The 26734-nt window shown below is 39.6% G+C and overlaps 1 protein-coding gene across 5 annotated transcripts in view; it reads left to right on the top strand.

Annotated features, from left to right (window-relative positions):
• The window catches only part of AUTS2 (activator of transcription and developmental regulator AUTS2), a 1198592-nt gene that overhangs the window by 520312 nt on the left and 651546 nt on the right, over positions 1–26734 (top strand). For all 5 annotated transcript variants that reach the window (XM_074189338.1, XM_074189337.1, XM_074189335.1 and 2 more), the window contains one exon: positions 10299–10334. In XM_074189338.1, the coding sequence (XP_074045439.1) occupies positions 10299–10334 (36 nt within the window). The remainder of the gene's footprint in view (positions 1–10298; positions 10335–26734) is intronic.

Genomic DNA, 26734 nt, shown 5'->3' with positions numbered 1-26734 from the left:
CTGAGACATTTATCAGACATTGGAAATAAATCCTTGTGTTCCCTCCCTGTAACTGAACTCGGCATAGAGTTGGTAGTGTTCCATGACATTTTACAGGTAGTAGGGTAAGGACCACATGGACATCGCACAAGTCCCAGTAGAGGGGTCAATTTTGAGCAAGAGATTTAAATATTTATTAAAGTCGGCATCCCAGGGACTAGCAGTTTGGGACTCCACCTTGGTCACTTACTTTGTTATCCCCTTTAATGTGCAATTTGAAGACCCAGGCTGCATAGGTCTTTGGTTAGGACACTGGTTGGGTTGCTCAGCCATCTTTAATCTTTCTGCTGATAAATTTAAATTGTACTGGGTCTTCAGGAATCTGAAATAGGAATCTCCGAAGAGAAAGTTTCTTGACTAACATGGAATTGAAAGATGGTACCCTAGCCTTCTAGACCCATACTTACCAACATCCAAAAAAATGGTACCCACATTCTCCACCAAACACTTAGAAAGTGCAGATGATATTAATGGTTTATTCATATAGCAAGAAAAAAATTAAATCAGTCCAAAGTTTGTACCAGAAAAAAAATGTCTAAGTTATATGTTGGATGACTATAAATAGTCTGCAAATATGTAGTAAGTATCATTTATTTCAGACACTTCAGGATATATAAATTGACATGAAGAAATATGCTCTACTTTCAAGGAAAATATGTTCTATTGGGAAAGAAAGCAAGCATAAAATTACTTATATAAGTACATATATATGGAATAAATGCAAGCAAAATAAATTTAAAATAAATACAACGTAGATTCCCCTCTCCCTCTTTTTCCTGTTCTGGTGGACACATGCACAAAATAAGGGCTTAAAAATGCCTTTTGACTTACTGATTATTAAATGTAAATTAGTTGGGAAGGGAAGGTACTCCCAGTTTGAGAAAAGACACAGAAGACTGTGCTTGAACTGTGTCTGAAAAGGTAGAGTGGGGGGGATTCTGCAAGGTAGAGGTCAGAAGGGATCTTATTCTATGTGTGGAATAAAAGTAGTCCAGATATCTAGGAGTATGGCAGAACATTCTGTAGAAGGAATAGAGAGGAATCACAGCAAAGTTGGTCATTATCCAATGCTCAATAGAGAAGGCTCTGAGTAGGTGTGAGCAGGCTGTGATCCATGATAAACAGAGTAAGAGGAAAAATGGTGAAAACACCATAAAGGAGAAGCATAACCCCAAATGATGGCTTGGTCATGTGATGGGGGGGTAGAAATAGGAGACAACTTGTTATGTCATTGGAATTCTTTCAGTGCGAAGAGCCCCTGCACATCAGGAAGACCCCATTGCAAGGTTATAGGAGGGAAGACTTAGACAAGAGTTGCTTTGATTGAGCAGGCCTAGAGAGCTTTCAATCTGTGTCCTTAGAAGGAACATCCGTGAGATCACAGATCATTGGCACACTCCTCTATAAAATATTCTGCATGAGATCTTGGCATCTGGGGTGGTTGGAACTTCTGCCCAAGGGAGGTTGACTAGAACATTATGTCATTTCCACTTTATTTATTTTATGGGGTTTGTATGAGTTGAGAGCTCTCAAGTGACTGGAGGGTTTGACTCATGGGGAAAACTTAAAAGTCTTCCCTCAGCTTGAGTTTGCCAAACCATTCCCAAGGCATGCCCAAGGGAGAAGGGATAATGACCCGCCCACATATGAAGGTTGTCCACATGAAGAAGTCATGCTCACTTGTTTAGCTTAGTCACTGAGCTGAAGGGGTCTGAGACTAGGGACTGGGAAAGCCTGGCTACCCAGCCTCCTTTGGCCTTGTGGACACAACTACGTGGCTGGGCTCACTTTAACACTGAGTTTAGCAAAAAAACATCCTTGGCTTCTCAAGTGAAAATTTGTCTTCGTGAGGCCTTTAAACTGATCAGGGTCATCAGCCTTCCCTACTCTGGAGCAAAGGCCAAAAAACCAAATTGAGACTTTGAAAAATGCGATGCCCCCTTCCCCTCAATCTCTCCTGGTCGAGGTGGCAACCCTGGTCATTTAGTAACTTGGAGGAATTTGACAGTTAATGCCAGTTCCTTTTCTTGCTGATACCCCCAACTCTGCTGTGTTCTCCTGTCTGTATTCCCTTTAGGAGAGCCAATTTTTGATCAGTGAATGGGATAGAGTGATTGGAAGTAGATGGAAGTGACATATAACTTCTCTTCAGGGTCTACAAGTTCAGGGGTCTTTAAATATGGGAGAGTTGGACCTTAATTTTTTGTTTGTTTTTTGCAAGGTAATGGGGTTGTTCAAATCACACAGCTAGGTAATTATTAAGTGTCTGAGGCTGGATTTGAACTCAGGTCCTCCTGACTCCAGGGCTGGTGCTCTATCCTCTGTGCCACCCACCTACGCCTGATTTGGACCTTAATGGAAGAAACACTTTCTGCTGGAGTTGGGATGTGATGCACTTAAAGTTGCTCAGCTACCTGGTTTATCCCTTCCTGAGGCACAAGTTTTCTGAAACCACTCCTGTCCCCGCACTGGTTTACATTTGAGTCATCTGATGTCAGCCAAATCAGTTAGGTATCTTATTATCTGACCTGTGGTGGCCTCAAGGTTTTAAGGTCCCTATGGCAGAAATACTTTTCATTTTGCTTCTGTTCTCCCTAGATCCTGTTGTGTATGTGTGTGAATGTGAGTGTGTGCGTGAGATTATGTGTGGTGTCTGTTGAATGTGTGTGAGTGTGTGTATGAGTATGTGTGTGTATGTGTGTGTGTGTGAATGTGAGTTTGTGTATCTGAGCTTGGGTGTCTGAGTCTAAGCTTGTGATTGTGTGAGTCTGTATGTGTGAGTGTGTATGAGTGTGTGTGTCTGTGATTGTGTGAATGTTTCTGTTTGTTTGCATGTGAGTGTGTGTAAATGTGAGTTTGTGAGTGTGTGTATCTGAGAGCTTGGGTATGTGAGTTTAAGTTTGTGACTGTGTGAGTTTATGTGTAAGTGTGTGTGTGTGTGTGTGTGTGAGTGTGAGTGCAGGGGTTGGTGTGTCTATGAGTGTGTTTGTGTGTCCGTGTGTGAGCATGAAAGTAGTGTGAGTGTTTTGTGTCTGGAATGGACAAGATTTTCCCCACAGAAACATAAACTCTTTGAGGACAGGAATTGGTTGATCTTTGTGTCCCCATCCCCAGAGCCTCCTCAGGTTCCTGACATAGGACACACGTTCCAAGAATGCTTTTGTGCTTGTTTGCCCGCTTCCGTGAACCCCGCTTTCCCACGTCTGTGTTGAGGCGGCTCTTTTGGCCATCTGAGGCTGGGGAGGCCATTGTCTCGTACGTGGCTCTGGCCCCCAAAGCCCCAAGACCTGAGTTGTCTACACACTGGCATCCATGGTCCTGGGACAGCCCTCCTCCTCCCCCCTCCCCTCCTCCTCCCCCCTCCCTCCCTTCCCCTCTTTTCCTGAGGGAGGGGGACAGAGGACGAGCAGGGCTGGGGGGGCACTCAGCCTCCCTTGTCTCAGGACTGGCCCCCGCCGCCCCCTGAGCTTAATGAGCAGTGGGGTGTGAGCATTAGTGACCCCCGGATTGTGGGGTGCCTGATGAGCCCGGATGGTCACTGGCTCTTTCTGTGGTGCGCCCCAGGCCCCCCACCCCCCACTTCCAGCCCTAAGGAGACACAGAGCTCCGTGCCTTCTGGAGGAAGAGGAAGAGGTGGCTCCTGGCCAACCCCTCCCCAGATATGGAGCCCCCAGTTTAGGCAGTGAGGGCAGGATAGGATTGGGGCGGCCTCGGTCTGTAGGCTAGGGGGCCGGCGGGGCCCTGAGGTGCGCTGGCACCTCCCATGCCTACCCCCCACCCCGGGCAGAGAAAAGGAGACATCAGCTCCCTCCACTGCCCGTGGTCGGCCGCATCTCCCTGGGGAGCCCCCCCCCAATGTCACGGGGCCCTTGGCAGGATGCCTACAGGGAAGCCCATGTGGACGCCAACAGTCTCCAGGGTCAGCCACACTGCTCTCCCCGAACTAGGATTGGGGTTTCTTCCCTCCCCACAAGACCCTGACTGTCTGATCAGGACCCTGCTGGAGCACCTGCCCCGGTATGCCAACCCGTGTGTGTGTGTGTGTGTGTGTGTGTGTGTGTGTGTGTGTGTGTCTGTCTGTCTGTCTGTCTGTCTGTCTGTCTGTCTGTCCACCCTGTGGGGGACTTAGAGATCTGTTCTTTCTAGGTAAAATAGAAACCAGAGATTCTGTGACTTATCCAAGATCACACAGTGACCTTGGTGGTGAGAAACCTGAGACAAACAAAAGAAGGGCTGATGAAAACCAAAGGAAAGAAGCAAGGGAAGGAGGATGGAGGAAGAAAGCAGGGAAGGAGGGAGAAAAGAAAGGACGAGGGGTGAAAATAGGGAAGAAGAAAGGATGGAAACAGAAAGAAGGGGGGGAAAGAGGGGGTGGAAAGAAAAAAGAGGGAATGAGAAAAGGACAAAGGAAAGAAGAGAGGAAAGTAAGAATGAAGGAAAGGAGGGAGAAAAGAAAGGAGAAGAAAGAAGGAGGGAGGGAAGGAAAGAAGCAAAACTGGAGTAGTAGAAGGGAGAGAACTAGGAATAAAGGAGAAGAAAAGCAGGAGAGAGGGAGGAAAGAAAAGGAAATGAGAGAAGGAATAGGGAAGGGGAAAGGAGAGGGATGGAGGAAAGAAGGAAAGGAGGGAGGGAGGGAGGAAGAAGATAGGGGGAGGGAGGAAGGAAAAAGGGAAGGAGGGAGGAAGGAAGGAAGGAAAAGGGAATGAGGATAGAGTAAAAGAGAAAGGAGGGAGGGAGGGAGGAATAGAAGGAAGCTGAACCTAGAGCCTGAACTTAGATAATCTGATTGCCCATGTGTCCTCTTTTCCATCACCCCATCCTGCTCCTGTGTACAGGGTATTGTGTTGGGTACCAGAAGGAGAGGAGCATCCCTAAGACATCTCTCTGGCTCCACCCCACTGGAACTGCTGGGGCCCTGGGCTCGGGGCCCTGGGCTCCCGGCCCTGAGCCCGGGCCGTGGGCCGGACTGGAAGGCCCATGGAGTGAAGCATTAGGGAGAGCAGCCGGTCGGATCTTTGCCTTGAGAGCCAAGAATTCCAACTTCACAGCAGCCATCCCCTTCCCTGTCCTCACCATCCATTCTTGGATGGAGAAACAGACTGGTTCGCCGACCCCAGGGCCGGGCTCACCTCCCCTTCCAGCGGGCACCATCTTTCCTCCTGGACTTCAGTGGCATCTTCCGGTGCTTGATAGGCCTGGCAGAACGGATGGGTTGGGGCTGCTTGGGAGGGTGGAGGCAGAGGGCGTGGGCATGGCGGGGGAGGGGAGCTCCAGTGCTTTGTGGCATTATGTTAATTCCTCGGCAGGGCAATCAAATTCGTGTTGTAATTAAAGCTGTCAGTTGGAAGGCAAGCCAATCGCCACGAAAACACAGCATAACAAATGAAGTGAAATGATTCTGCGTGTAGCTATACAATGCTTCGCCAGGCATGAAATTAAATAAGTAATTTGATGTTGACATCAGAAATTGAAATGATACCCACTGTTCCCTCGTTCAGTCAGACCTGCATAAACAATAGCCAGAACAAATATGCCCAACAAAGCCCTCTTCTCCACCCAGCTCCCCAAGTAATGTACAATATATATGCAAAATGGGTAGAACAGAGCCTTCCAGGACCTCGAGGATGTAATTTTCTTTGGTGTACAATAAGATGATATGTACACAGGGGTGGTAGTTTTGCTCCAGGGCTAAAAATACATTTATAAAGAGGAAGGAGTGTTAGGGTGGGAGAGAAAAGAGAAGAAAAAGGCATCATACATATATATATATATATATATATATATATATATATATATATATATACACACACACATTCATGTATGTGAATATTTATCTGTTCCTATCTAAATAGATATTTATATATGAATATATGTATACATGTATATGTGTATAGCCATCTATATGTATATGTGTGTGTATATGTATTTCTTTATATCCATATCATCTATATCTATCGATATCTGTATCTAGATCTATAGCAATATTATCTGTATATCAATATTATCTATATCTGTATCAATATTATCTATATCTGTATCCATATCTATATCATCTATATCTGTATCTCTATACCTATATCTATATCCATATCTATGCCCATATCCATATCCATATCCATATCCATATCCATATCCATATCTATATCCATATCTAATCTGCAAAATCTCAGAGCAACTAATTTCAAAAGAAAGCTGCCTCCTCGGGCCATGACGTTTGTGAGTACAGTCCTGTGAATGTCTCTAGCTCACGAGCTGGCTCTCCTTGCCACCCTTTGGACATATTGCACATGCTGTGTCCATGCGGTCAGTGATCCGGGCCTGATGCCGGTCATTCACAAGGACCTTCCTGCTTCCGTCACCTGGAAAAACCCTTTTATACAACTAAAAAAGTTCTCCTGACCTCCCAAGCAGTTGCTCATATACCCCACCCCTTGGAATAGCTTAGATCTGACTCAGAGGCTGTCAGTTAAACTCTGGATGCCCTTAACTCCTAAGAGAACCCCTTTTTTTTGGCCTACATTCTTCAAAACCATAGAATCATGGATTAAGAGCCAGTACAGAATTTAGAGGCCATTCCCCTTGTTTTCTAGTCCTGGAGATGTTAAATGGATTGCCCAGAGTAATTTGGGATAAAGGAAAATTTGAACCTAGGACCTCCTCCTGTGAAGCTGATATTTCCGAAACTGTAATTTGTTATTTCAGAGAGCATGAATCGGAGCCCTAAAATGATTTAAATGACTTCCCTTGATCAGAGAGGCATGGTCAGTACCAAAGTCAAGATTTGAATCTGGGTCTTCTCCAAGTAAATTGAGCCCATTTAATCAACATGCTTCCTGGGTCACTTGGCTTGCCTAGTTTTGAGTGTCTTAAGAGCCACAGTTCCCCCACAAGTAAAATAAATCAATAATAGTATCTCCCTTACCAGGTTGTTATGAAGATTATAGGTACATGAATGTGAAGTCAAAAGAGACAAGAGGTTATCTAATCCAGTCTCTGATTTTATTGATAAAAAGATCATATAGGGAACAGGTCTCTCTTCATTTCACTTTTCTGATGGGAGGGTCTTAAGACCCTCAATTTCTCCCTGTATGTAAAACATGTTAATAACAGTATCTCCGTTACTGGTGTTCCTATGAAGATTATAGGTACGTGAATGTGAAGTTAGGGAAGATGCAAGAGATCATCTAATCCAACCTCTCCCACCAACATTCTATTAGCTAGAGGTCTCTGTGTGTCTTAAGAGCCTCAGTTTCCCCATATGTATATTGAGGGTGTTGGACTGGATGGTCTCTGAGGGAGTTTCTGTAGAGCTTTGAATGTCTGGTTCTATGTTCTGCTTTTGGAGCCTGTAGGAATTCTTTGTGCAAAGATGGGAAGCCAGCCTCATTTTCCCTTTCCTATCCTACCCCAGCATTCACATTCGGTGGAATTCATGGAAACAATGATATAATTTAAAGGAATCAGTATCAGATTGTCCATGGTCATGCCTGGATATCTTTCCTTACTCCTGCTTTTTTCTGCAGGTTGGGGCCAAAGATAAACCCCTTCCTCCCTTGCCTAGCTATTACCCTCTTCTCAGTACTTGTCCCATTAGGAGTAGGAAGACATCAACGGGCAGCTCATGCTGAGAGGCTCTAGAAATGGGGGCCTTGAGCAGCTTCCCCCAGGTCCCCACGTTCTTTACATTTTGACTACTAATTATGTTTACAAAATGTCTCATTTTCGAAAAGCATTATGTGAACAGTGACTGGAATCTCTAGGGGTATCGCCCAGCACACGGGTCAGATGCTGAAAAAGTCATCCAGACCCACCGGGCTTTTTAGTTTGAATTCAGTCTTGGCTTTTCCTCCCGCCTGCCCCTTTGTGGCCACCGCAACAAGCACTCGAGACCAGGACATTGAATGTCAGCGAGTCCGGGAGGCAGGTTGATGCGTGTCTGTTTAGTCTCCACACGGGGAGAAATGCCATCATTAATTCATTACCCAGCTGCCTGTCAAATAAATTGGCAATTACGTCCACCGCAGAAGCTCAGAATTCAGCAAATAGAGCGTTAGCATCTCAAAGTTGTGGCGAGATGTAAAGGGGGAGAAATTAGGGAACACAGTGTTTGTATCAGCAGCAGATGACAAGAGAGAGGCCTGCGAAAGCTCTGTGATGCTCTGATGAAAGGGCAGCGGAGATGGCTAGTAACGAGCTGTGTCCATTGGAACGTGCTGGCAATGATGATAACAGCCATGCTGGTGGTATAGGAATAGTAAGAGTAATAGCAGTAATGAGCCAGGTGAATTGGGGCATATCGATAATACTAAGAGTATGGTAGCGGTAGCAATAAAACATAATGATAATGAACTGTGAAAAATGAAATTGTGAATGGTTGTCATATGGAAGGAATAGTAATAATAACAATAATAATAATGATGATGATGATGATGAACTGTATTGCTAGATATGTTTTAATAATGATGACCAAGCTTTGTAGTATAGGAGTAGTAGGAGTAATAGCAGTAATGAGCCATGTGAATTGGGGCGCATCGATAATACCAAGAGTATGGTAGTGATAGCAGTAAAAACATAATGATAATGAGTTGTGAAGAATGAAATTGTGAATGGTGATGGTATGGAAGGAATAGTAATATTAATAAATACTAACACTAATGAACTGTATCAATAGATATGTGTTAATAATGATGACCATGCTGGTAGTATAGGAGTAGTAGGAGTTATAGCAGTAATGAGCCTGGTCAATTGGGGCACATTCATAATACCAAGAGTATGGTAGTGGTAGCAATAAACATAATGATAATGTGCTGTGAAGAATGAAATTGTGAATGGTGATGGTATGGAAGGAATACTAATACTAATAAATACTAATACAAATACTACCACTACTACTACTACTACTACTACTAATAATAATAATAATGAACTGTGTCGACAGATGTGTTAATAGTGATGACCATGCTGGTAGTAACAGGAATAGTACGAGTAATAACATAATGAGCAGGTGAATTGGGTTGTATTAATAATATTAATTAATAATAGCAATATTAATAAAAAATATATAATTAGCTCTACAGATTGAAACACGTTAATGATAATGCTATGGAAGTAATCAATAATGATAATAATACAAACCATGTCAATTGGCTTTTGTTAATAATAGCCATTCTAGTCATCATGGGAGTAGTGAGAGTAATAATAGTAATGAACCAGGTGAACTGGGATTTATAAATAATAATAATAGTAGAATAGTAATAGTAATAAAATAATGGTAATAAACTGGAGATTGAAATGTATTAATAACAAGAATATGGTTAATAAAGCAATAATTATAATGAGTAGCTGTGCCAGGTGAAATGTGTTCACAGTAATAACCACGGCAGTCGTACTAGTCTAGTAGTAATGATGATGATGATGATGAGTTGTGTGGATCAAAGTGTCTTAATAATAATAATAGTACTGGTAGTAATAGTCATGAGAAGAAGAAGAAGCAATGTCAGTTAGATCATGTTACCAAGAGCAGTAGGAGTAGCAATGGTGCTATTAATAATGAGTTATGTGGAGCAGAATATATTATAAAAATGATGGCATAGGCAATAATGATGATGACGATGATGATAAACCACATGGATAGGAATGTATTAATAGCAAAAGTATGGGTAGTAGTAATAATAACAAGAAGAAGAAGAAGAAGATAAGTAGATTATAATATGTTACCATAATAACTGTAGTGGTGGTGATGGTCTTGGTAGTATGGGAAGTAATAGTAATAACAGAAATCTTTTTGCATTTGAATATGTGAACAACAGTAGGAATAATGAGTTGCGTGGCTTGGACTATCTTAGTAATAGTAATATTATATTAATAATGATGAACTGTGTGATTTGGAAAATGTTAACTGCAACAGTAGTTGTGGCACTGATAGTAGTACTAATAAACTGTGTGGATTAAACTATTAGTAATGAGAGTAATGATAATAATGAACTGTGTGCACTGGAAAAGGTTAGTAGCAACAGTAGTAGTGGTAGTGGTAGTAAGTAATAAGTTGTGTGGATTAGACTGTAATAGTAACAGGAATAATGATGATAGTGAACTGTGGATTGAAATGTAATAATAGCAATAATAGCATGAAGCTGTATGCATTGTACTGTACTAATGATAACAGTAATAATAGTACTGTTAATTATAGTGGTAAAAATAATAAGACCAACACCAACAACCATTGCTGACTTTCCACTCTGTCTTTTGCTCTCTTGTAGAGTTCAGCTCCTTCCAGTTTGGGGACCGGCTATTTTGTAAGTGTTTCTCATGTTTCATGTATATGACTTTCCCTGGTATTTCTTTAATTCTCAAACTTCTGCTTCTTTGGCAAAGAAAGCCCCTACCTTACTTCCCTGCATGGTGGTCTATTATTTTTCATCTCTTTTAAAAAATTTTTTTAAATAGATCTGTTATTTGCAGACTCCAGTGGAAATTGATTCTTGTTGTGATCTCAGGTCAAATTTACAGGCGTGGAATCCCCCAGTAAGTGATTTTCTTTATCCAGTGATTTGGAACCATTAGGGTAAGAGTCAAATTTGGAGTAGAGGTGCATGGGGAGCCATGATTCTCTCCAGTGCTTCTCACTGTAGACAGACCATGCCCCCCTCCAAAAAAAAATTCATTCTTTGCCTCTTTCATTTGAAAGACTAATCTATTTGTAGAGTTGTCAAGATTTCATGTGTTACTAGATTTGTTTCCTATGGAAATGACCCTTCTCATTTTAATATACCCCAAGTCTGATATCCTCAGACTCAGAAAACTGCTCCCTGTAATTGTTATAGGGGATAGATGAATATAAGGAATATTTCATTTTATTACATGGATTCCCTTCCTCATTTGATAACATTTTAATGATCATAGTTGAAGAAAAGTGGTCTTCAGGCCTCCCTTCTCTTCTCAGCCAATCGTGGCCAACTATTTTAATTCAGAATTGGTACTGTTTCCTAACTGAACCCTACAAAGGATGGTGAGGAAAGGTCTCCATATATCCCATCATCTGTTTGCAGAGCAAAAATGAGTCTTCCTCTTGGTTTTAGTGAAACCATTCTTTAAGAAGCTCACAATAAAATATGGAAGTTCTTGCTACCAGGCTGATGAGCCTGTATTGGGAAGGTGTTGGTGACCCCTCTGTTGGAGCAGGATCCTTCTTCTGCAGAGGTTTCTCAGACTTGAATGTCATTCTTCCTGCTGAGGCCTGAGAAATTGATCATGAGAAAAGAGACAGAAAAACAAATCAGGATTCAGTTTCTTTCCTTTTGCCTTTTCCCCCTCCAACCTCAAAACCAGTCCAATGAGGAGGCGAAGGTTGTTGGGCACCTGGTAGATGGAGTAGGCTCCTGGGCTTCTTTAGCTCTCTTCCTGATGGCAGGAGCTGAATATTCATGCCTAGGAGCCGTCTTCTCCACAGCCATTGGGTTCCCGATTCAGGAGCAGAGCTAACAGAAGACGCTCCATCTGCCACCCTTGGACAGCAGGCGGGATGTGGGTTGGCCCACTGGAGTAAAAATCTGGAGACTGGCAATAGGCCCTTCACCATCCAAAAGAAGGAAGAGCCTTATCCAGCCATTAAAACATGTTTGGGGTGTGTGTGTGTGTGTGTGTGTGTGTGTGTGTGTGTGGAGAGAGACAGATAGACAGACCTAAGCATCTATTTAAGCCTTTGTTATTTCTGATGGGAATGTATTGGTATTTTTAATGTCAATATGATTAATCTAAGAGAACTGAATCATCTCTAGTTATTACTGTTTACAGAGCATGTTTTTCTTTGATTTTTTCTTTTTTTATTTCAAGGATTCATCTCTCCCACCCTCACTTATTCTCTCCCTCTCCTTCATTCCTATTGCTCTATCCTTCACTTTCTTCCTTGTCTTTCTTTCCTTCCTTCCTCATTTTTTCTTTATTTCTTTTTATTTCCTTTCTTCCTTTTTCTTTTCTTTCCTCTTCTCACTTTCTTGCTCTCTCCTGCCTGCCTTTCTCTCTTTTTTCCTTTCTTTTCTTCCATTGCATCTCTCTTCTTACTCCTTGTCTCCTTTCCTGTTTCTCTCTCTGTACTTCTTCTTCTCCTTTCTCATATTAGTACTTGGAAAGCACCCTTGTGATTATGTTTCTAAAATCATTTTTTACACTTAACACGCCACTGGATGAATATCGAAAGCTTTCGCCCTTTCTTATGTTGGAAAAGTTGTTTTTAGAATTACCCTGCTTATTTAAAAAACCTGTAGTTTTATTAACTTACATGGAGCAAACGCACACCAGATGTATTATGTAGCCTGAGACGATGAGAAGAATGCCCCGCAATGATCCAAGTAGCATGTGTTTCCAATTGATATAATTATTGTATTATCAAAGCATAAGAGTCAATGTCCTTCCATTGACATTGTGGCAAAGTCTTCTTTCCCCAAAGAGTTTTCATTCAGGCTCACCTTGGCTCGGAAAATGGCACATGAGGTCACCTCCACTCATCTGTCCTAAATGCCTTCCAATTTGGAAACTCAGATGAGGTCCTGCCAGTGACTTTTTGTTCCAAAATGGTGTGGTGCTCCCAGGTTCCTCGTTCTCTCTGCTTTTTAATATCTCTTTTCTCAGCTTGCTTCTATCCAGTAAGAAGACTTTCAAGATCAGGTAAGTTCCAGGACACTGGTGAAGTTTGATAGCAATTTTCATTGTGATGTTAAGTTGTTTTAGCAATGTTGGGTGGAGACAAATCTTCCTTTATTATCCTGTGAGTCAGTTTTAAAGTGTATATTACTTACTGAAGAGTTAACAGTGTCATCTTTTTTCCTTCACCTGTTTCTTCAGTATGTTAATGATTCCAAAGCATTTTCCCACTTGAATTTCTATTAAATTTTTTTTCCATTTCCTGGATTCTTTCTACCAAATATTGACAATTAGGGAGACTGGAAGTTATTTTATTCTGATGAATATCACACATCTAGTTGTGCCAGACCTGAAACCAGATTAAGTGTTGATTGGAGTATTCAATTTATAAGACTTCAATTTATCTTCTTATCTACCCATCTACCCAGTGGCAATGAAAAACAGGAATACCATAGATTCTTTTTTCTGTTTTTTACCTATGTTTTCTCTAAAATTTCATTTTAGAGATGAATTGGGAATTTGGAGTGGATATACCCTTTTATTATGCTAGTCATAGTTCTCTTTAGTTTTGAGTCATTAAGGTCTTTGCTTTGGCCTGTCACTTTTCCATTATGTGAAAAAGCACCAGGTTGGCACCGAAATTAAGATATGAGAATAGCAGCTAAAAACACTGTTTACATAAGCATATTGGAATGAATTCTTAAACTAGACAAAATAAAGAAGGGATTGGGGGAAATACTTAGAGTACTTTTCATGTCTGAGAAGCGTTGGGATAAAATGTACATGTGGTATATCCTTATTCATCTCATATTCATACCCAGGCCAATATTCTAAATATAAATGGATTTATAGTCTTGTTAGACTCTATATCCTCATTTTGTTGGCTTGTATACTCAGTATTTGGAACATGTACCAGGATTTTCTGTTTTTTTTTTCTTTTGCAAACAGCAAGGACATTTTCCTCACTGTGTTAAATGTATTTAAACTGTATCTTTTTGTTTTGAATATTCAAAATGATGTTCACACTGTTCTCCTGATTTTAGAGTGTGTAGGTAGTCAAGAAGATTTCTAATTTTATAGAAAAATAGAGACTTTTGTTCTTTTAGTTACAGGCACCTATTGAGTGAAATCCCACTGGATAATGTTGAAGAAACAATATTGGTTGAAGACTGCCTAAACAATGGAGGGGTTCATTCTTTTGATTCTATAATGCTCTTTATCTTGTATTATAGAAAGAAGGCTGAATTTTGAATTATAAGATATGAGTTCAAAACTTGGTCTTCTATCCAATAGCCACCTCTTTTCAACTCTAGGTCACTTTCTAGCTCCAGGCCTCAGAGTCTTTACCAGAAGTTTGAACTAGATTTCTTCAAAGGTCTCTTAAACCTCTAAGTCTGTGATTTGTCTAACCTTTTTAGACTTCCCTTCTGTGTAAAATTAATGCATTGGACTCAATGACATTTAAGACCCATTCTAGGTTATCTATCAATGGTTCTTTGAACAGATAAAATTTGAATGTTGAATTTGAAGACTTTTAAAGATGTCTTCTTGCTTTGTATCTATGTGTAATCCTGTAGGTCCATGATATTTGAATTATTTACTTCTGGTTGTTTACAGTATTTTCTCCTTGGTCTGAAAGCTCTGGAATTTGACTATAGAAGTTTTAGAAATTTTTATTTTGGGATCTTCTTCAGTAGTTGACTGGTGGATTCTTTCAATTTATATATTTTCCCTCATTTTCAGATATTAGGGCAATTTCATTTGATAATTTTTCAAAATGATTCTTTTTTTGCTCCTGGCTTTCAAGTAGTCTAATTTATCTCTCCTGTATCTGTTTTCCAGGTCAATTGTTTTTCCAGTGAGATATTTCAAATTTTCTTCTATTTTTTCCATTTTTTGAAATCTTATGGAGTCATTAGCTTCCACTTGCTCAATTCTGATTTTTAAGGAATTATTCTCTTCAACAAGCTATTACAAACGTCTTTTCCATTTGGTCAATTCTACTTTTAAAAAGTTGTTTTCTTTGGTTATTTTTATATATCTTATCCTTTATTTTTTACTTCCTTTATCAAACTATTGACTCATTTTTTTTTATGAATCTCTTGCATTTCTCTCATTTCTTTTCCAATTTTTCTTCACCCTCTCTAATTTTTAAAATTCTTTTTTAGCTCTTCCAGGAGTTCTTTTTTTTGGGGACCTGAGACCGATTACTTTTTTCTTTGAGGTTTATCTTGTACCTTTTCTTTCTACATTGTTGTCCTCTTCCAAGTTTGTGTTTTAATCTTCCCTGGTACTATAACATCTCTCCATGGTTACTTTCATTTTGCTCTTTTTTTTCCTCTTTTCCCAATCGATTTTGTGACTTTTAATTTTATGCTAAATGTTGGACTCTGCTTCTAGGGTAGCAAGCAGACTTTATGACTCAAGCTTATTGTACTAAAGATCTAACAGTGCTGGCCTGTTGGGCATGGGATTCTGTTGGCTTGCCCAGACATTACCTGCACTGATCTTTGCTCCATTCTTACCTGAGTGAGATAGACCTTTACTGCTGACTGTCTAAGTTGTCTGGGGTTGGAAAATTGTTTAGCCCTGTCTTTTTGTTGGTTTTGTCAGTTCACACTTCATTTTGAGGCATTATTATATGGTTGTTTAGAGGTGAATTTGGGATTGTTCAAGTGATTTCCTGCCTTAGTCCACCATCTTGGTTGGTCAACAACATGTGTGAATATATATGCATATTTCCTTGCCTACTTACAGAACCGTTAGGCTCCTTTCTAAAGTATGAACAATATAGTCCAGTGGATAGTCTGAAGTCATCAGTCATGGGTTTGAATCCTGCCTTTTTACCACCTTTCCCACCTTGGACAAAAACTCTTCCTCTCCAAGGTTCTCAATTTCCTTTTCTGTAAAATGAACCTGTTAAAATTAATGGCCACAGAGTTCCCTTTTAGCTCTAAGATCTGTGAATCTGCTTTTTTTTTTTTTAGTTCCTCTCCATACTACAGTTTATGTTAGGACACTGACAGTCAAATGTCAGAGTTCCCATGAGAAGGATACTTATTTTGCACCAGTACCCAATAAGGAATCCAGATCTCTTCCTAAAGACTAGATTAAATAGAAACATAATTCAGAAGTTCAAAGACAGTAATTTAGCCACAATTTTTAAAAGTGGCATTAAAAGATAAATAAAATAAAACAAGTAAATGCTACCTTACAAATAAAAATTTAATTTAAGTGAAAAAAGCAACAATGACTAGATTCTGTAATGGTTCTAGATAATTACAAATGGTGGCTACACTGCGAGAATTTCAGTGTTCTATCATTGAGACAGCTTCCCCAAAACATTGATCTGACCACAACACCCCTGCTACTCAGTAAACTCCAGGGGCATCCTGTTATCTCTGGGATAAAATATAAACTCTTCTTTTTGGCATTGACCTTTTCCAGCTACCTTTCCAGCCTTGTTCATCTCTCTCTCTCTCTCTCTCTCCCTTCCCCAAGCTCTTTAACCCAACCCTTTCAGACTAGCTGTTGATCCTTCAGTGTACTCATCCGTATCCTGTCTTTGGGACTTTTCTTTTCCCTTCCCCATGCCTGGGATTTACTGTCTTTTCTCCTCTATCTCTTCGACTCCTAATGTCAGGAAAGAGAAAAATCCTAAATCTTGTTGGAGGAGGAAGTGATTAGATTAATTTAGAGATGAATTTGATGAAAATGACAGACCTGTAGGATTTCTAAGTTCCCTTTTATCCTTGAACATTTTGTGATTCTAATAGAATCTCTCTTCTTGTGTCAGTATCATGTGACTAGTTTGAAATGACAATGGTAAGAACATCAAATTCAGAATCATAAGCTCTGAATACAAAGCCCTTAATGGGCCTCAGTTTCCCCTTCAGAAAAGCGAAGGGGTTGGACTTAGGGATCATTGAGCTGTCTTAGGAATCTAGATCCTGTGTTCTTATTTAACTAATAATTTCAATCCATATTTGAAAGATCATAAATTGACTTTAGTGATTTCATATGAGGGATGGGTCTATATATATAAACCCCAGGTCTGAAATACTTTATTCCAGATCAACTGAAGCATGGGAGTGCTAGTACCTTCTGGAAAAAACTCTGCCTTCCAAGTCAGAAAAACTACATCCAAATCTTGTTTTGGTCATTCTGATGACTCTTGCCCTCTCCAGTAGCTCTGCTTTCAGAGATCCTGATTTTATATCCCTCTTCTTATGCTTACTGCACCTTTGTTGCCTTTGGCTAAGTACTTCTCCTTTCCAGCCTCAGTTTATTCACTTGTAATTTGAGAAGGTGAAATGGATGACTTCTAAGGTCCAGAGCTAGGATTCTCTCACCTTGCATATGTCATTGCTGTAGTTTTCTCCTTTGTAAAATGACTAGGTTGGACTCATTGACCCCGAGGTCTCTTCTAGCTCTAGATTTATAAAACTAACATGTTAATTAATATTTAATTAAATTAGCATTTATTAATAATAAACACTAACATCTTGGCTTAATGTTTGCAAAGCATTTTGCATATGGCAAGGATTCTAAATATAGAATTTAGATGTCTGAATCCAACATCTCTGGGAGTTAGCTCCTCTTATATCCCTATTTTAAAAATGAGGGAAAATAAGGCTGAGAAATGTTTGGGACATTAGAATTTCCTGATGCCAGATCCCACCAAGCTGCCTATTAGATTGCACCAACCAGGTCCAAGCAGCTATGTCCTGATTCTTTGCCTTGTTAGTAAATGAGGTGCCTCCCCATCCAATGACCATCCAACTGGGTCTTGTTTCAGAGGACAAGTAGATTGTCCTCTTCTCCTTGATTTGGCCAGGAGAGGCATGTTTTACTTATCACACGTCATTGGCTTCAAAAGCTAAAATATAGTGAAGATGCCTTTTGCTTCATGTAAAAAATGTTTGCTCATTTGAAATACAATGCCTCTTTAACAAAAGCACCCTGGTGACAAGTTGTTTAGATCAGCACAGCTAATAGACTGTCATGTCCTCTTCGCCTGCACTGGAAAAAGCCTAGCCTAGTTACCCAGCACTTGGCATTATAAATCATTGTTAACAAACCGTAATTTGCTGAACAGCCTAATGAATGATCTCCATTTTTCCCTCAGTAATTAGCTCCACTAACTATCCTGTGAGAGGGGACGGATACAGTCCATCCACCTCAGCTCTGCTCTCCAGCCTCCTCCTGTCCAGTCTGCAGAAATGAGCCTGCCCCCCACCCCACCAGAGATCCTTGCTGTTCATAAATCCGGAGGCAGGGATGGTGGCCGTTCTCAAGTCGGAGCCTTGCCAAGGGTGATGACTGTCTATTAGGGCTTATAAACTTTAATGGAACAGCAGATTGGGAATGGAGTGGTGGAGTTAGATAATTGCCAGGTTTCCTGTCTAAATGGGGGGTGCGTGAGGTAGGGGTTTGGGGTTTTCAGGAGCCATTGACACTACAGCAAGCCATATAGCTGCTAACAGCCTGATGCAGGCAGGATGCATCGTTGATCCATTCGTTATGACTCGGCTGAGCCAATTCTGAAGAGGTTGTTGACCAGTCTATGACTGTGAAACCCTCTTGAATTAGCATGTCACATAGCCCTAAGACCTCATTTGAAGTCCAGAGTATCCTTGGTTTTCCCTCTAAGGCTGTTGAACCTTATTCAGTTTTTTCCATGTATTTTTCCTGTATCCCATGATCAAAGGAACCAGGTCCTTTACTACTAAGAGCAAATATATACCCAATTCTTGGTACCATTGGCCATAGATGAAGAGATTTAAAGTATATCAGAGACTGTCTGCCTATTCAGAGTACCTGGGATGCATTATGTTTCTTGAGAGTCACAACATCCCTGTTAGGGAACTGCTCTCATCATCTGCATTTTGCAGGATCAGAAAGCTAAAGAATTCACACAGGTTCAGAGGTTAGCACATAACACAGTTTGGGTTCTTGGAAGTCTTTGCATCACTCATTCATCAATCGTAATTTTATATATGCATGTGTATGTATGTGAAGATATTTACATATATATATGTATGTGTATATTTTTAATATATGTTCAAAATATGAAACACAATGTACTTTCAGGGAGCCTGCATTCTAATTTGATAGTGGGGGGGGATAGTGAATGGGAAAGAACAAGGAAAAAAATAAGTATAAATGAAATAATATAAAGAAGATAAAAACAAATCACTTCATAATAGTTTATTACAGTCTTTGTTTTAACTTTTAGGAACAACAATAGAAGTTCCATGGAGAAGGGGAGGAACTTGAAATCCATCATGGAAAGAGATCCATTTCCACATGTCTGCTTCCTTCTCTCTGTGTGTGTGTGTGTGTGTGTGTGTGTGTGTGTGTGTGTGTGTCTCAATTGTCCATCCATCTGATTTAGAGTCTTTTGTCCATTGTGGTGCCATTCCTCATTATCAATGACTGTCATATGTTTCTGCCATCTAGTGGCCTATGGGAACCCGAGGCTTTTCCTCCAGAGCTGAGACCCCAGATCCCAACCTTGGTGGGAGGTTCCTTGTTTTGGCTTGCTACTTGCCATTTCTCCCATGATGAACTCTTCCAACCTGTGCAGTTCTCCACCTGCTTAGTCTTTATCTTAACCCTTAATGTTTTATTCACTTGCCCATAGTCATTAGAGAAGTAGCCTAGTCAGGACCTTGAGCTAGATTTTCTTAACTCCCAAGACTGGATTTCTATCTCCTACTCCTTGGGTGCTTCTCAATACTCTTTTATTGTATTGCTTTCTCAAGTGTGCGTGTGTGTGTGTGTGTGTGTGTGTGTGTGTAAACACATGTATACTTAATAGAAATACTTTCCAATAAATATCTAAATTTTTATTGGCTGTTAACAAAGAGAAAGTATTCATCTTTTTTATTGTGATAGAATGTTACCAACACAGTATGCTTCACTGTTGTCGGAATATCTTTGAAGTTTTTCATTCATACTATTTTGATCACTCTTGAACTCGGAGATTACTATAGGTAGCAGAGAATGGGTCCCCTTGTATTTTTAGAGGAAGTTTCTTCACCTAGAAATCCTCTATGTCAAGAAAAGTATAAGTAGTTTACAAAAGAATATTGTACATCTCCTTTTGGCTCTTCTTTCTTCTTTCTTATCTCATACAAACCTTTTTTAAATTTCTCTGCTTTTTTTGTATTTTTCTCTCTCATTCATTCTGCCTTATGGTATTTGTTCTATTGCCTTCATATCCCTTAGTATAACCATTCACCAGTTATCAAATATACAGTCACAGAACTAAGAAAAGATCCTAACTGATCAGCTTACCCATTCTATTTCCGTGTTATTGTCCACAGTTGTCACATGAGCTTTTTGTTTTTTGAATTTTTTCCTGTTGGTTTTAAAAACAAATGGAACTTTTGCTGTTGAAACCACTTCTGAGAAACTTGTCTGCATCATTAGAAGAAAGGAAATGTATAATGAATTAAATATTTGTTCAACAAAGCAATAGGCTCTGTAAAGGAAGAATAATTCCTATTTCTGTTATATCTTCATTATCTGAATGCTTTCTTCTCAACTATATTGTAAGGAAGGCACCTTTTTCCCATTTTACAGATTGGGAAACTGAGCTAACTGTTTGCTCATGCTCCTACAGCCAGGAAGTATCAGAGTTATTGATTTGTACTTGAGTCTCCTGAGGTTAATGTACCAGGTTAACAGATTTGTTTGGATATAGATTTGTGAGGGGATAGAACTCTACTTTTAGATTTTATATAGTTTATGGTATGTTGGAGTCACTTCCCTAAATCACCAGCGGCAAAATATTTCTGATTAATCTCTGAAATGTGGACCTACCTTGGATCTAAATGCAAAGGATTAGATAGGGTTGACCTAGGTTTCCTCTATTTTCTCTATACCCCAAGACAATCAGTAGAACTAAAAAAAAAAAGACATTTTATAAGCTCCTCTTTTCCCTCTTCATTTTCCTCTTTGCTAGAATAGCTTAGGAATCTTTGTCAGTGCAAGAAATCAATATTTACTTGACTGCAGGTTGTAACTTTAGTAAGTATACAATAGGGATGGGAAAATAATAGGATCATGGAAGATTGGAAGATACCTTGGAATCCAGCTGAGACAACAAAAACATCAAGACAGTCTTCAGAAATGTGTGGTGCTTCACTACAAGTTTGAGCAAATGTTTGGGTGGTTATAATGGAAAACCTATATTAAATTGCTTTCTGTCAAAGGAAGGGGGGGGGAGAGGGAGAAAAGAAAGATAAAACTCAAAACCTTGCAAAAAACGATTGATTAAAAACTACCATTGCATGTAGTTTGAAAAAGAAATAAATAAAATATTTTTTAAAAGTAAAGAAAATGTTTGGGACCCAAAGAGCATTTGATTTGATTTTTGAAATCTTCTAAATAAAAATAACTTTTGAAAATGCATTTAGGGCAATGCAATTATTTCTGTTTAGGAAATTATTAGAATCTAATAAGTCAGGGTGGTATTATGAAAATACCTATGATAATAGTCAGATCTACCCATGGGGTAATTGTAAATATATTGATGGGACAGTCATTATGAACTTCTAAAAATAGCCTTAGGCTTTAGTATTGAACCTCACTGGCTGAGTGACTTTGAAGAAATCATTTCTTCCTCTTTAGGGTCTAGTTTCTTGTTCTGTGAACTGAAAATGTTGAACTAGATCTTTATTTCTGAAATTTCCATTGCTTTACACACCTGGTTACTCAAGTTTCTATCTCCTTTTCTTTATCTTTCTGCTGCATAGATAGAAATCTCACTGATTTCTTGGTCATTAGCCTAACCACTATCTTCATATCTGTAATTCTGTTCTTGATTTAGAGTTTAGACAATGCTATTCACCCCTTTACTACTCCAAAAAGCCTATGGATCTTTGCTGTCAACCTATAACTAAATCCTCCTATATGTATAAATATTCCCCTTCCTCAGTTAAAGTGAAACCTTGAGAGTAGAAATTTTATATATATGCATATATATATGCATATATATATCTACCACTTACCACATGACATGACCCATAATTAGCACTTAAATACTCTTTGATTGATTTATTAAATCATTTATTGATTGCTTGATTCATACATTCTGGAAAACACACTTTCTGTCCTCTGCTTTCCATATATGGTCCTGGAGGACCAGTTTGTTTCTTATTTCTCTCCAATCAATGTCACCAAAATATTTTTGAACTATTCAAGAATTATAGCAGTTTTTGATCACTATTTAATAAATAACATTAAAATAAAAATTCATTTTTAAAAATAAAGTAAAAAATTAAACACCTTGGATTTTCTTTGTTAATGTTCTCTACTACATATTTTAAGACTTCTCTTTGAAGATATGTTGTGCTATCCTTGATATTGAGATTCTGTCCATCAAACCTGTTTCATTATAGGGTACATATGATAGATTTACATTATGCTACCTCTTTTAAAAAATGAGTACATTCATCTTGGCTCATCAGCTCTTTGGAGGCACAGAAATTATTTTTATATTTTTTTCCTTTATCTCTCTTCCTTTTTTCTCCTTCTTCCACCTCCACCCCTTATTCTCTATCATGTGACACAAATTGGGACCATGAGTCTGAATTATAAAGGACTGCTTCACTGATTGCTAAACATACATTATACTGCATTTAAACTCATTTTGGGTCATTGTGCTTCCAATTAGTTTGATTGCAAGCAGTTCAGTTGCCATACATGAAGCCTTCCTCTTTGAAGAGACTCAGTTTTAAATCTGGAAAATTGAATGCTTGACACTGTTCTGTGTACAGAGTAAGTATGTTCTTCATCTTTTGGAAGAGGAATTGGGCCTCTTGTCAATAGGAATAAGCACCAGACAAGAGACAAGGTTAGATCTGATTGTAATCTGCATGGCTATTCTAATAGCTTTCTATTAGAGTTTTTCTTGAATTTAAAAATAAAGACTTCATCATAATACCCAATCAAGATGATTGACTCCTCTGCCATCATTATTTATTCAATAATTCATTATTTCATCTAGGCATTCATTAAAGATCTTTCATGAGCTAAGTGACAGGCAGAATGGAGTCCTGATGAGAGTGGACATCCATCATCAAAAAGACCCATGTTCAAATCCTGCCTGTTCTGTGGGTGAGCCATTTAAACTCTCGGGTCTCAGGAAACTCTCTAAGACCCAAAGTGTCAGAATACCTATCTTCATTGGTGAAGGATGGGTTTTTCATTTAGCATTTCTTATACCAGTCAACAGGCATCTTTTTTCCCCTTCCCTTTTTTTAAAAAAATATTTTTCCCAGTGACATGTAGAAACATTTTTTGACCTCTTAAAATAAATTTAAGTTCCAAATTCTCTCCTTCCCTCCATCCCCTCCCTCTTCCTTGAGAAGACATTCAATTTGATATAGATTATACATATACAGTCCTAGAAAACATAATTCCATATTGAACAAAAAATGTAAAGAAAAATAAAGTAAAAAAAGGTATGCTTCAATCTGCATTCAGACTCCATTTGTTCTTCTCTGGATGTGGATAGCATTTTTCATCAAAGTCCTTTTGTAATTGTCTTGTATATTGTATTGCTGAGAATAGCTAAGTCATTTACAGCTGGTCAACAATCACCTTTTTTTTTTTATATCCCAGGCACCATATTAGGTATTAGAAGAACTAATATAAAATTTCAGTCTCTATGGACAGTGAGGTCATAGATGAGATTAGAAAAATAAAACAATGTTAACCATGGCTCTAAAAGATAGCAAGGCACAGAATGAAGGGGAGAAATAAGGGGGGAAAGAACAGGGAGCTTATACTTTTGAATTCATTTGTGAATGGATAAAATATTAGAACCTATAATGGACAGAATATTGGCCATATGAATAAAGGACCCAGATTTAAATCTTGATTTTACCTATGTGTCTTGGGTAAGTTTTTTCCTCTTTCTTCCTCTGTAAAAATGAGTCAGTTGCGCTAGTTGACCTGTGAGACATATTCCAGATCTAAATCTACGATACAATCAATGTCAGCTGGTCGACTATTTTTTGGGAGGGAAAGGAAGATGAGATGGGAAAACTTAAATAGACTGATAGACATTTTGTGAGTACTTGACTCAACAAGAAGATTAAAGACTAGTGAGCATTGGCTTGATAGAGTTGAAAGGGCCTTGGGACCCATGTGGATGAGAGGAAGGCCATCTTGAATGTGATGACCTTAAGAGCAGTAGGACACATATTGAAATCCTGCCTTCTAAACTTCATAGTCATATGAGCCTAGGAAATTGGATATACTCCTTATCTGTAAAATGACAATAATAGTACCTTCCCTATTGTTTGTGAGAATCCATTAAATCCAGTTCTTTGTAATCTTGGTAATTTTTGAGTGTGGCTAGAAGTAGACCTTTGATTTTATTAATTCAGGGAACCCTGAGAAGAAAAAAGAAACTCCCTTTTTTGGTAGATCAGCATATTCTCTACCACTAGACCACCAAAAAGTAATTAATTTTCTTAGGGTCACATAGTACTTTTCAAAGGAGAGACTTAAACCAGGGTCTTCCTAGTTTCAAGGATAGTTCACTTATCTGCTATACTGTTAGGGACTGTTGTGTGTGGGAGCACTGTAAATGATCATCACCTAGTGTCCTTGAGCACCAGAGCCTTGTATTTATTAAGTGCCACTGGAGTGGGAGTGGATTAGAGACTCTGAGGGATATTTAAGTTACTTGTGTTTGGTGAATAGAGACCTTGGGGAACTTGTCTTCCTTGTCTCCTGCCCTTCCAACACTTTCCTGGGGAAAGGATAAGGGAGTCTAGAAAGGGACTCTACACTATACCTTGGACTACACTATACCTTGGACCTCTCAGAATCCTTGACATAAATGATCATTTATCTTATGCTTAAATAATTCCATTCTTGAGAATCTCATTTCTTGCCACAGTTATCCATTCCATAGTTCAGTTTCTTTTATTTCAAACTCAGAAAGCTCTTTGTTCACTAGGTTAGTTTAATCAGGCTTAGTGAATCCCTACCCCTCTTTCATCTATAAAAGGAGGAAATAAAGACAATTCCTTCCTGTCACTTAGTGTAGCCTTAAAGATCACAGAAGAAAAGACAGCAAAAATTGGCTAGCCAGAGATAAGCATACTAACCTGGTCTTCTAATCTATTCTGGAAATATTGTGGAGTATCACTCCTTTTTAGCTATGTGACCCTGGGTAAGTGACTTAACCTTCCTGACCTTCAGTTTCCTCATCTGGAAAATGAGGTGCTTGGACTCAATGGCTTGGGATATCTCTTCCAGCTGAGAGTTCCAGTGGGACCTCAAATGTACCAGAAAATGCAGTATGAATTATCCTGGACTGTATTTAAAAAAAAATGCAGGAGTCGATTTGCAGCATGTATCCTATTCATTCCCATTCTGGTTTAGTGGAGGTCCTTAGGAAACCTATTTCAGGGGATAAATAAGGCTCATTATAATTAGCATATCAATTGTTAGTGAAAGGGTGCTTCTTAAAAGCTGGAGGGTGCTCAAAAACAATTTGCTCTCTTAGATGTTTAAAACAGTCTTAGGAACTGCATTAATACTAGTTGTTTTGTCTTTGAATAAAACCTTTGGGAAACAAGTATTTTCAGGCAAGCCTTATTTTGTAGAGTGTTGTCACTCTGATGCTCTAGAGGGGGCCTTGCCTGTTTTCTGTGGGTTGCTTCCCAGTGATCCCTAAACATGGCCTTAGTAACCCAATATTAGTCACTTTAATCCCATTGACTGAAAGTTGGGAATACTGAGAGCATCCTGCAAGTCTTCTAGGGACTTGAAGAGTTTAGACAAGACAAGACCTTTGCCTTCAGAGAGTAATCAGAGACCAACATGGAGCTACAGAGATTAGTTAACTGGAGGCAGTTTTGTTCAGTGGGATTGAATCTCCGATGTCATTTGGGGTTTTCTCGACAAAGCTACTAAAATAGTTTGCCATTTCCTTCTTCATTTCATTTTCTTTACAGAGGAGAAAACTGAGGCATATAGGTACAGTGACTTGCCTGGGATCTCTTCCTCTTTCCTTCCTTTCTTCGTCTCTCCTTCGCTCTTTTCTTTCTTCCCTCCTCCCTCCTTCACTCTTTCCCCCTCACTCCTTCACTCCTTCCCCCTCCCTCCTTCCCCCTTCCTTCCTTCCTTCCTTCCTTCCTTCCTCCCTTCCTTGCTTCCTTCCTTCCTTCCTTCTCTACTGTCCACCCATTTTCAGAACTCTACCATCCCCTACTTGTCTGAACTGGACAGAGCACAGCTGTCAGAAAGGAAAATGTTTTGTTTTCTTTTTTCCTCCCCCATCAGCAAATAGGTAAATTTTGCTGAAGTACCTTCAGATATGAGATTCCACACTCATTACAGCCAGTACCTTGGCAGGATTTTCTTTTTGTGGTCCACACTGACAGTGACCTCTACCCTTGTGCCTCTTGTTCTTCTCCACGTTTGATACTCTCTCCGAGCCCCATCCTAGATGGAGATGGCTTCTCTGCTGCCTCCCATCCCTTCCTGCCTCCCTGCTTTGGAAGTAGGCCACCCCTCTCCTGTAGCCCCAGCAAGCCCGCACATGCATTGACCTGCTTCCGACAGAGGCTGTGGCGCCTCCGCCATGGGTGGTTGGAGAGCTTTCTCCATCTCGTGGCCTTTGTCAGATCCACAGAGTCCCAGGATTGGACCTTGGGCAGCAAACACCTCCTGCTCTGCAGCATTAAGGTGTGTGTGTGTGTGGGGGGGGGTGAGAATTGCATATAAAAGAGCCCAATCCACTTTTTGCTGCCTTTTATGTTAGAGCTCAAAATTGCTGTCTGATAAAATGTAGGACACCAGATTGAATTACTTCATTGAACCACTGCTGTCCTCTGTTAATGGTAATTGCACGGATATAGCGGTCTTTCTCGGCAACATCTCAGATATTTACCTCCTACTGTTTTTCAATTCAAACCTTTGATGAAAATATTCCCAGTACTTCTTTAAAGCAGACGTCCAACTGTCTTTCTTGACAAAAGCAAGGTCTCTAAATCAGATCCTGACAATTTGTGACACAGCAGTC

This window comes from Macrotis lagotis, chromosome 5, assembly GCF_037893015.1.
Source record: "Macrotis lagotis isolate mMagLag1 chromosome 5, bilby.v1.9.chrom.fasta, whole genome shotgun sequence".
Lineage (NCBI taxonomy): Eukaryota > Metazoa > Chordata > Mammalia > Peramelemorphia > Peramelidae > Macrotis > Macrotis lagotis.
The sequence above is the reverse complement of the archived record's forward strand: the minus strand, read 5'-3'. Positions and strand labels throughout refer to the sequence as shown.